Below are 12,290 nucleotides of genomic sequence, written 5' to 3' on the forward strand. Positions count from 1 at the left end.
CACCTATATTCCTGTTCAAAATTTACAAAATGATGCATTACGTGGATGAGGAATAGAATTTTCCTACTTCAATTGAAATGCATGTACAGGGACCTTGAGATCTTGTTCGCATCGTCCGAAATTCAGATAATTGATGTTCAAATAACCAAGGTTGTTCTGTATTACACTGTAGTGTCAGGATCAAGTCCTGAAGTGAGACTTGAACCCAGAACCTTTACCTCAGGTGGGACTTCTAACAATTGAGCAATGGCAGACATTTCAGTGGGTAAATAAAGTCACATACTCATATAGCATGGAAATAGATCCTTCGGTTCAACTCGTCTATGCCAATCAAGTTTCCCAAACTGAACTAATCCCACTTGTCTGCATTTGGCCCACATCCCTCTAAACATTTCCTATTCATGCACCTGTCTGAAAGTCTTTTAAATGTTGTACCATACCCATCTATACTATTTCTTCTTGCAGTTTGTTCGATATATGCACCATCCTCTTTAAGAAAAAGTTGCCTCTCAGGTCCCTTCTAAATTGTTCTCTTCTCACCTTAAACCAATTCCATCTAATTTTGGACTCTCCTTTGCACCTTATCTATGCCGCTTATGATTTTATAAACATTTATCAATAGGTATTCCCTTTTCATCATGTGGTTACAGACACAATGGTCTCCTTGTGCATTATATAATTCTATGACTTGTGTGTTTTGGAAAGCCCAAGGAGGTAGTCACAACACTGGCGCTGATTGTTTATTCCATCCTGCTCAAAAGCACAGGATATCTGCATTGCCTTTGTCCTCTTAACCTAGGAGAACACTTGAGCCACAGCTCTGTTGGACTGCATCCCCTGAAGCTGAGAAACACTCCACTTTGAACTGAATTTAAGCAATTTCAAATTATAATTGAGTGTTCCTAGTGAACGTGACCAAAGCGCAAAACTATTCTCCAATTCAGCATTAATCAGGAATCTCATTCAAAGGTGAGTGTGGCTGACACAGGAATGGAAAATAATGCAGTAGGTGGTGCTATTCTGAGACTGCGGTTGAGTCACATTGTTTGAAAGACCACAGAGATCTTCACGCTGCATCTAATTGTGTGGTATCTGTTCTATGGGTGCATGTTGTTGATTATAGGTGTCTGAAATGGAATCAATTCAAATCCTGGCATTGAAATCCCACACCTTGATGACAACACAAAACTACTTAAAACAAACACAATGAGCTTGCTCCCTTAGTAACGGTAGACATATTGCGTCATACAAAACAAAACTCTAGATTGCGACAGCAAAACATTAACATCTGCCAAAGAGGGCGTGAACGATCAGCACAGGAGTCCTAAACTGTAAATGTCTGCCCTCAAGAGTCTGCCCTACTATCGGTCAGCGAATGTTAGTAATCTATGAAGAGCTAAATCCAAGATGTCCATGTTAAGTGAATTGTATCCTCAAACAACACTGCCTCTTACGATTACTAAAAATAGAGCCAACAAAATGAAAACAAATGTAACAGAAAGGATTAAACACTTTTAGTCTGTCCTAAATTTGGCTCAGCAGCAAATTGAACACATTGGAAAGGAGTTCTATCCAAAATCACTGTCATGGGTGAGTGCCAGGAAACATTCCCTTGTGCCTAAAAATACATTTGTCAGGTGACACAACAAACATTTAAGACAACACCTGGTTTCTGATCGAAGCACATCCTCCCAAAACACAAGACAATTGGATATAAATCCAAATCTAGTTAAACAAATTGGGGATAGAAAGTATCCAAACAGAAAATCCCAACTTCACTTTCATTCAATAGAACTTTGTTTGCATAGATCTCTACCTTTAAATGGTAGAAATACCCCATTGTATCGTTTACAAATTTGTTTTCTCCACAAACATAGACAGACTGCCACATATTCAAATCAAATACAGAGATCCCCAGGCAAGCTCTGCAAATATTGACAAATACTTGAAGACTTTTTACAGATTCTAAAATAAACGCAGGGACCTCCCCCTCAGGTCTTAGGTTTTGATTTTAACTTCCTAAAATCAGGAAATCAAGTACATAATTCCTCTGAATGTTATCATGCACTATGGCTAGATCTGGATGAAAAAGAATCTCATGACTAAGCTAAGCAACTTGCAATCTTGGATAAAAGTCCTGCAGATACTAAAAATGACAATGTGATGGAGAAACACAGCAGGTTTTACAGCATGTAGGATGGAAGAAACAGAGTTAATGCTTTGACTCCAATATGACTCTTTCTCGGAATATGTCAAGATCACTTTGAAAATGCCTTATAGCCCTGCTAATACTTATAGTTCCAATATCAGCAAAATAAGGTGGTGTGATAGGCCTGGGAATTGTCTAACATGTTCCCTTCCAAACCAGTATCTTTTATTATCACCTTGAAAGTTTCCTTGCTCATTGAGCTGTTCGACTCTTGTCCAGTAAAAACTTGAGTTTGAAGAGTAAGGCATGGAGGATATAGCATTTTATAAAGTGCTTTTCATGATCTCAAGGTGCCCCAAATTGTTTAACAGCCAATCACCTGTACCTAAAATGTTTCCCTGTCATAAAGTGGGAAATGAGGCAACCAGTGTGTACACAGCAAAGTCGCACTAGTAGCAATAAGTTGAATGACCGGACATTCTTTATTCAGTACCACTGCCTGAGCAGCGATATTGGCCAGGACACCAGACAAACGTGCCTGCGCATCTTTAAATAGCATGAGATCTTTAATGCTGGGTGAAGACACAGAAGTGACCTCAGCAGTTTAATTTCCTGAAAGACAGCAACTATGATTGTGCCATCATCTTTTACTAATGTGGTGAAGTGTCAGTCTGGAGTGTGCACTCAAGTCCAGGAGTGAGAACTGAAATTATAGGTCAGTGTGTTTTAAAAACAAGGCCAACACATGATCAAGGGAACTACTGGCTGCTTTGGTATTGTGAAATTCAATGCACAATGTATAGGAGCAGCTGTTATAGTACTGGGAGTCCACATGATTATAAACTTCTTCTTTAATTAGTCCCACAGTACATAGAAAGCATTCAACAGTAATTAATTTCTTGGCTTCAAAGTGCCTACTGGGAGATTGGATAGTGCAACGTGTGAAGATATTCGCCAGTAAATGGAGTGCAGGTTTAAATTCAATCCAGATGAAGGGGATGAAAATATTCCATCTCAGCTGATGGAAGTGTGAGACTGTCAAACAGCATTCTCAACCCACTTCCTGGTGGGCATGTACACAAAATAAACTGTCCCTAAATTCAGCACAAAATGACTATCAATATGTTGGAGATTACCAATAACTAGCATTGTACTGGACCTGCACAGTATTGTAACTACAAGTCATCAGATGCTGGAAATTCTGAAGCAAAGAACCCATCTCCTGACTCCCATAGCCTGTCCACCATCTATGTAGCACAAGTCATTAGTGTGACTGAATACTGATCACTTGTCTGAATTGGTGCAACTCCAAGACTCAAAATGCTCAATATCATCCAGAACAAAGCAACCAGCTTGACTGGCATCCCAGCCACCACTTTCAACATTCATTGCCTCCACCACTGAAGCAAAGTGACAGCAGTGATTACCATCCACAGGATGCACTGCAGCAACTCACCAAGACTCATCAGCATCTTCCAAACTTGCAAACTCGACCACCTAGAAAGACAAGGGCAGCAAACACATGGGAACACCACACGAGCAAATTTCCTTCCAAGCCATGCACCATCCTGACATGGATGACATATTGCTATTCTTCACTGCATCAAATCCCTGGCATTTTCTACACCACACCTAAGGACTGCCACAGTTCCAGATGGTGGCTCTCCACCACCTTCTCAAGAACAGTTAGGTATGGACAATGAGTGCGGGCATAGCCAGTGATGCCCAAACCATATGAAGTATTTTAAAAAACTTGGGATGAAATGGGTATGCTTCTCTCAAGTGGAGGCTGAGACAGAGGAAACACAAGATTGAACTTGTATTCAACTCAGTGTTGAAACTGAAAAAAATCAGAGGAATCTCAATTATCTGAATATCCATTATCCGAATTTCGGATTATCCAAAGATCTCAAAGTCCTGATAGAAACATTACATCAAAGACGTGCTTCCAACACTGATTGCGTCTTTTGTTTACATTGATTAAAAGTGAACTGGCTTACTGAAATGCTGCCAAGAACAATACTGGACATCGATGGGAGCCCAGGCACCGTCTCCAAGTGACTGACCTCCCGCCCTCCCTCTCCCTCTCTCTCCCACCCCCCCCCCACCCCACACTTTCCCTGGAGTTCTACACAGGGGTGTACCTATGGAGGCTATTTGGAGACTTAACACACCCCCCCACAAGGCAGCAGCAGTCAGCCCGGGTGGGAGGGCACAGTGGGTGGGGTGGCCGGATCAGACTGGGGCAGGTGCATAGACAGGGGTCGGATGCAGACAGGATTGGTGTTAGATGGGGTTGGGGGGCAGAGGCGGCGTTGGACAGCGGACCGGGGCGGAGAGGAGGAGAAGAGATGCGGTGTTGAACAGGGTTGGGGGGAGAGAGAGGGCACACAGGGTGGCGGGGCTTGCATGCTGTGTGCTGCTCTTTCATCTCCTGAATGGGGAATGGACTTAACAGAAAACTCCAAGCACCTCAGGAAAGGTATTGAATCAATTAACCAAATAATCAATTTTCCGATAGAAATGGTGCCCGCCCATCTCGTTCGGATAATCGAGGTTCCTCTGTATTTAAAATGAATAGAATTCTTTTTCTCAGAAGTAATCCCCCCTCACCTTGCTGAACATTATTCACAACAAACAAATGCATCCAAATAATTGTGTTTAAATTACATTTGTTTCAAACTGTAAATGTTTTACTGCTGTGAATGCTTCAAAAGACAATAAACTCATTCCTGTGATCACTAAAGAGCACTGGATTCACACCCAGTAATACCCAGATTTTAAAAACTCTTATCCTTTTATTGAGATTCCTCTATAGCAATGACTACTTGAGAGAACTTTTGGTCTTGTATCCATCCCCAATTTCTTCTGTTTCTATAGTGGAGGTTGGACCTTCAGCTGCTATGCCACTACATTCCCTAAACCTCTCCATCCTTGGAGATGGACTTATGGTCAAAGGTCAAGATTAGTGTGGTGCTGGAAAAGCATAGCAGTCAGGGAGTATCCGAGGAGCCGGAAAATCGACGTTTCAGGCAAAAGCCCTTCTTTAGGAAGATGATTTTCCTGCTTCTCGGATGCTGCCTGACCTGCTGTGCTTTTCCAGCACCATTTTCATCTTGACTCTCATCTCCAGTACTCACTTTCGCCTTATGGTCTTTTTCTTTGCAAATTTCTCCATGAAGGATAGGTGACACAGAATGGTCCAACTACTTAAAGTGTTCCACAGCAATGAGGCCGGACACATCCTTCACAACACTGAGAACAAGTAGAACCTCAGTACAAAGTGAAACTTAGTTCTTGCACGCCAAGATTCTACTCTCAGCTTGATGCAGCCATATCAAAAGGTGGCTATGAGGATGTGGGTGGCGTTGGTTACATTCTTTCCCACCTTATCACAAGTTTTGTACATCGTGTCACTGTGGACATGGGCTATCCTAGACCTCCAGATGAAGTGGAAAATGGCTCCAGTGACCGCAATGGCACAGGCTCTGGAAATGGGCAAGACCTGCACCACATACAACAGAATGCCTCACACCTGATGACCAGGTTTTTACCACAATGAAGAGAGAGCAATACTGTCAATATTTCAGTTTCCGCCTCATCTTGGCGATAGCTCTTCCCAAGGTTTTGCATACACCTTGGCCCCTCTGAATTATATTCCCAGCACCTTCTGGTAGTCTGTCCAGATGGCAAAGGGGATATTGGATTGATTGGCCCAGTTCCTAAAGAACATGGCCTTGCTCTTGCCTCGGCTCCCAAGGCCAGTTTGAACTGGTAGCAGATGCTCATGACTCTGCGTAATGACAGCTGATCCGAGCAGAAAATGATGACGTCATCCATGTACAAAGAGGTTTTGACCTGCAGGCCTCTGCTGATTAAAACAGTTACCCCATTCAGGCTCGCATCCTTCCTGATGGACTCAGCAAAAGGCTCTACACACAAACAAGGGAGGAGAGTGGGCAGTCCTGCCTGAGTCCAGATCTCATCAGGAAGCTGATTCCTACCCATTAACTGAGAATGCACTAATGACGTTGGTATAGGCAGTCGTATCCAATTGTGGATTCCCTTCCCAAAGCCCATTTTGGAGAGCATATCCCACAGGTATGTGTGCGATATCCTATCGAAGACTTTCTCCCGGTCCAGGCTGATGAAGCAGGCATCCATCCCATCTTGTACGTAAGTGATTATATCCCTGAGGAGTGTGAGACTCTCAAAGATTGTCCTGTCCGGTATAGCACAGGTTTGGTCTGGGTGAATCACCAATCCTAGAGCAGACCTGACGGAGTTGGCAATGACCTTAGACAGGATGTTGTAATCCACATTCAGCAGTGAAATTAGCTGTCAATTTCTAAATTCCTCCCTCTTTCCCAGTCCACTTGTAGATGCGGATGATGGTACCTTTCCTAATGTATTTGCACACACTATCTGATAGAAGCATATTCATGCACCTTCAGCAGACTCTGGCCAAACAAGTCCCATGGAGCTGAATACAATTCAGCCAGTAAGCTGTTGCTTCCAAGGACCTTGGTCAGCTCATCCAGAGAGAACAGCTGGTCTGGCCTCTTCTGTACACTGTCATCTAGCACCTCTGTGATAAACTTAAATGAAAACAGACTGATTAGCAAGGTTAGATCTCATGGAATACAGGGAGAACTAGCCAATTTGGATACAGAACTGGCTCAAAGGTAGAAGACAGAGGGTGGTTTTTCAGACTGGAGGCCTGTGACCAGTGGAGTGCCACAAGGATCGGTGCTGGGTCCTCTACTTTTCGTCATTTACATAAATGATTTGGATGCGAGCATAAGAGGTACAGTTAGTAAGTTTGCAGATGACACCAAAATTGGAGGTGCAGTGGACAGCGAAGAGGGTTACCTCAGATTACAATGGGATCTTGACCAGATGGGCCGATGGGCTGAGAAGTGGCAGATGGAGTTTAATTCAGAAAAGTGCGAGGTGCTGCATTTTGGGAAAGCAAATCTTAGCAGGACTTATACACTTAATGGTAAGGTCCTAAGGAGTGGGGCTGTTTTCCCTGGAACGTCGGAGGCTGAGGGGTGACCTTATAGAGGTTTACAAAATTATATAGGGGCATGGATAGGATAAATAGACAAAGTCTTTTCCCTGGGGTCAGGGAGACCAGAACTAGACAGCATAGGTTTAGGGTGAGAGGAGAAAGATATAAAAGAGACCTAAGGGGCAACTTTTTGAAGCAGAGAATGGTACGTGTATGGAATGAGCTGCCAGAGGATGTGCTGGAGGCTGGTACAATTGCAACATTTAAGAGGCATTTGGATGGGTATATGAATAGGAAGGGTTTGGAGGAATATGGGCCAGGTGCTGACAGGTGGGACTAGACTGGGTTGGGATATCCAGTCGGCATGGATGGGTTGGACCGAAGGGTCTGTTTCCATGCTCTATGACAACTACGTAGCTATGAAAGCTGAGGTAGCTCAAGTGAAGTGGGATATAATGCTAGAGGAAGAATCAATAGAGACAGGGTGGCTGACAGCAAAGGCAATATTTCAGAATACATACATTCCTATTATAAAGGAAAATTGTAAAGTGAGAACCTATCACCCGTGGTTAGTTTAAGAAATTAAGAAAAGCATTAAAATTAAGACAAAAAAAGCACATAACTGCACAGACTTTCTAACAGGTCACATACTTGGCTAGAATACAAAAATGGCACAGAAGGACTAAAAAATTAATCAACAGAAAGAAACAAGGGTATAAGAGGAAGCTAACTCTAAATGCAAAAACAAATAGCCAAAGTTCTGACAAGTATTTAAAAAGAAAAGAAGTGAAGTTGAGTGATCACCCTCTAGAGCTGAAAATGTGTTGCTGGAAAAGCGCAGCAGGTCAGGCAGCATCCAGGGAACAGGAGAATCGACATTCCTGAAGAAGGGCTTATGCCCGAAACGTCGATTCTCCTGTTCCCTGGATGCTGCCTGACCTGCTGCGCTTTTCCAGCAACACATTTTCAGCTCTGATCTCCAGCATCTGCAGACCTCACTTTCTCCTCAAAGATGATCACCCTCTAGAAACAAACTGGGGAGTTCATAAATGATACGTTAAAAAGAGTAGATGAAAGCAATAAAATAATTGGTTCCTGTCTTCGCTACAGAGGAGACAAAAAAAAAAGATCAGTAGTATTTGTAAATCAGGACGTGAAAGTAAGAGAGGAACTTAGGAAAATCACAATCACAAGGGAAGTGGTACAAACCAAACTGATGAAGTTGTGGATTGACAGGTCTGGGTCTAAATGGATATCATAATTAGGTCTTAAAAGGGTGGCCAATGAGGTAAAATGAATTGGTCCAAGTTTTCTAAAATTCTTTGGATTCTGGAAGGGTTCCGTCAGGCAGCAAAGTAGCAATTTTTCTATTTGAGAAGGGCAAGAGGCAGAATAACTGATCCTATATGTCAGTTAGCTCTATATCTGTCATGAGGATGATATTCAAGAGGTTACAGTTGGACACTTAGGAAATCTCAATAACTGGGAAACTTTTAACTTTGTGAAAGGGAAATCATGTTTAACCAAATTGTTGAAGCTCCAAGAAAGAGGAATGTGCGCAGTGGAAAACGGGGAGCCTGTCGGCATACGAACTTGGATTTCCAGATAAAAAGTTACAGTACAAAGTAGGAATTTATGGTGTTGGAAGTATTATGAACAATGGTGTAAGGATGGCTGGCAGAAAACAGTATGCTTAAATAGGTCTTTTTCAGATTGACAGTATGCGATGTGTGCAGCTCTGTAGGAGTCTGTGCTCGGGCGTCAGCTTATCACAATTTATATCAGCTGCTGAGATAACAGAGTGAAGGCATGACTGCTAAATTTTATAATAACCTGAAGATGGGTAATTTGGCAGATGCAGTATAATATGAGAAAATGTGAAGTTGTTCACTTTGACATAAAGAATTAAAATGCAGACTATAACTTAAATAGAGATCAGCTGCAGAATTCCGAGGTATAGAAAGATCTAGGTGTTCAAGTGCAGGAGTTGCTCATGATTAATGAGCAATTAATTATGGAGGCTACTGGAAGGCTATTGTTTACTACAAATGCAATTGAAAATAGAAGTAACAATGGCTCAGTTAGAGTCATACAGCATAGAAAAAGACCTTCGACCCAACTAGTCCATGCCTGCTATAATCCCAAACCAAACTTGCCTGCACTTGGCTCATATCCCTGAAAATGTTTCTTATTCATGTACTTATCCAAATGCTTTTTAAATGTTGTAACTGTACACATACCCACCACTTTCTCTGGTAGTTCAGTCCACACACAAACAACTCTAAAAAAAATTGCCCATTATATCTTTTTTAAAATCTTTCTCCTCCTCACCTGACAAATATGGCCCCTACTCTTGAAATTCTCCACCCTAGGGGAAAGACACCTGCCACTCACCTTATTTATACCCCTCATTATTTTATTAACCTCTATAAAGGTTACCCCACAACCTCCTATGCTCCAGTGAAAGAAGTCCCAGTCTATCCAGCCTCTTTTTATAACTCAAACCCTCCATTCCTGACATCCTGGTAAATCTCTTCTGAACTCTCTCCAGCTTAATAATATCCTCCCAACAACAGGGAGTCCAGGACTGAATACAGTACTCCAAAAGAGACCTCACCAATATTCTGGACAACCTCAATATAACATCCCAACTCCTATACTCAAAGATCTGAGCAATGCAGGCAAGCGTGGAAAACCCCTTCTTAACCACCCTATCTATATGTGACGCAAACTTCAAAAAATTATGTACTTGAATGCCTAGGTCTCTCTGTTCCAAAACACCACCCAGGGCCCTCCATTAATTTTATAAGGCCTGCCCTTGTTTGTTGCACCAAAATGCAATACCTCACATTAAACTCCACTTGACAGTCTTCAGCCCATTGGCCCAATTGATAACCACCTTCATTGCCCACTATCCCACCAACCTTGGTGTCGTATGCAAACGAACTAACCATGCCGTCTATATTCTCATCTAAATTATTTATATATTTTATTTATCATTTATATATATGGGGCATTGGTGAGACCACAGCTGAAGAACTGTGTACACTTTTGGTCTCCTTATTTAAGAATGTAAGTAAATGCATTGGAAGTGATTCAGAGAAAATTTACTAGATTGATACTTGGAAAGGGTATTTATCTTGCTTCCACTGATATAGGAGAGTGAGGAATCATTTCCAACAACTGTATAAGATCCCGAATTATCGAAGTTAAAAGTCATACATCACCAGGTTATAGTGCAACAAGTTTATTTTCAAGTACAGAAAATGTGTAAATGCCTGATTCAGCTGCACTACTCAAAAGGTAGAGCAAAACATCATCCGGTCACAATGCAATGCCATCCATGCTCTCAAAACCAATCACAACCGAAAGCTTGTACCTCCAAATAAACCTGATGAACAATAAACTGGTGTTGTGTGATTATTACTTTGTCCACCCCAGTCCAACACTGGCACCTCCATATCTGAATTATCTTGACAAGGTGGATGTGGAAAGGGTGTTTCCTCTCACTGGTGAGTTCAAAACTAAGGGATATTGTTGTAAAATTAGTGGCCACATTTTGAGAACAGAAATAATGAGAATAATTTTCAGTGCATTTTTGTGCAACTTTGGAATTTCCTGTTTCAGAAGACTGTGCAAGTGGGAAAATTGAACATTTTTAAGGCCCAAGATAGATTCTTGTTAGGCAATGAAATTGAAGGTTATCCAGAGGAGGTAGGAATGGAATTCAAAACAAAACCATCAGCCATGATCTTAATGAATTAGGAGTAAGTTCAAGATTCCGAATTCATATGTTTATATGTAACTAATCAGAGTTGAGAAAGCTGATGTCAAATCAATTCAAGCACCTGATATGAAGTCCTCTAAAAAGCAACAATGGAGCAGTCCAAGGTCCAGACTGTTTGACTGGATTGTCACAAGTGGTTATCACACTGCTGAGAGAACTGAAAATAGCAATATGAAGGAAGTTTGCTGCTTTAAGTTCAACATATACTTGTTCATCTCTTTGGCTTTCAAGCGCAATGTCACAAAATACAGCAATAATAAACTATACACTTACCTTGCCTGGATCATCCTTGGACCGAGGCACTTTCAGGAAACATTTATTTAATGATAAATTGTGTCGAATGGAGTTCTGTAAGAAAACACAAAGATCAATGTTTAAAAATAAAATCAAATACCAAGTGAAATAATAGTAGACAAATATTGCAATAGGTAATTCAATAGCTCAACCTAAAATAAAAACACTGATACAAGAAGTCATAGTTTACTAGCAGTGTCAGACTATCTGGTTTGGCCTTGGGACTTATCAACAGTTTCTTAACTGATTCTTTCCTGGAAATGCAAGACAAACACACAGTATTTAAACTGAGGAATTTGGAGTAAGGTCCATCTTAACTGGAAAAAGTGGAGGCACAGCAGTAATATTGAGAAAGTTTGTAGCCTTACATTTGACATATCTGCTACAGAGTAGAACTAAATAGGATATGCAGGAAAGCGCTTGACCATGAAGATTTGGGGGGGGGGGGGGGGAGGAGGAGGAGGGCGGGGGCATTTGTTAAGAATTAAGGATATCTGTTCTTAGAGTCAATGGATCAGCAAAAATAAGGTGAAAACATTTGTTCACTTGTGGAATGTGTAGCAGTACCTCCTTTTGACCCCGAGGGCTGGAAGCTGCACATATTTTACAGTTGAATGTTGGATAACTGAATTTCTGATTTATAGCAAAGACTCTTAACAAAACTCATACTTAATAGGAAAAGAACATGTACTTTAATAAGCAGGATGGATGTAATAGAACATGCCTGATACATTTTCATGTGTACCACACTGAGCAGATTTGAATTTATGAAGCTCAGCTCCTGAATCTTGATTGTTCTGAAATGTCACTTTCTCATTACCCTTACAAGCTAGGAAAACACAAAGGCTGAAACTGGAGATAGTAAGAAAGTTTGAAGATATTCATACATGAGAGAGAGAAACATTCTTTTGTAAATTACATTCACTGACCTAAAGGTTTAAGAGACACTAGCTGAGAGAGGAAAGTGAGAGCGAGCAAGAGCTAGCATGCGTAAGAAAGCATGAAAGAGACGGTGACAGAGCGGGCGAGGGAGGGAGGGCAGGAGG

General features: G+C 41.5%; 1 protein-coding gene across 10 annotated transcripts in view; it reads right to left on the bottom strand.

Annotated features, from left to right (window-relative positions):
• The window catches only part of foxj3 (forkhead box J3), a 165,747-nt gene that overhangs the window by 48,533 nt on the left and 104,924 nt on the right, over nt 1-12,290 (bottom strand). For all 10 annotated transcript variants that reach the window (XM_043675672.1, XM_043675671.1, XM_043675670.1 and 7 more), the window contains exon 3: nt 11,224-11,298. In XM_043675672.1, coding sequence (XP_043531607.1) covers nt 11,224-11,298 — 75 coding nt within the window. The remainder of the gene's footprint in view (nt 1-11,223; nt 11,299-12,290) is intronic.

The sequence above is a fragment of the Chiloscyllium plagiosum genome, chromosome 34 (assembly GCF_004010195.1).
Source record: "Chiloscyllium plagiosum isolate BGI_BamShark_2017 chromosome 34, ASM401019v2, whole genome shotgun sequence".
In the NCBI taxonomy this organism is placed as follows: Eukaryota; Metazoa; Chordata; class Chondrichthyes; order Orectolobiformes; family Hemiscylliidae; genus Chiloscyllium; species Chiloscyllium plagiosum.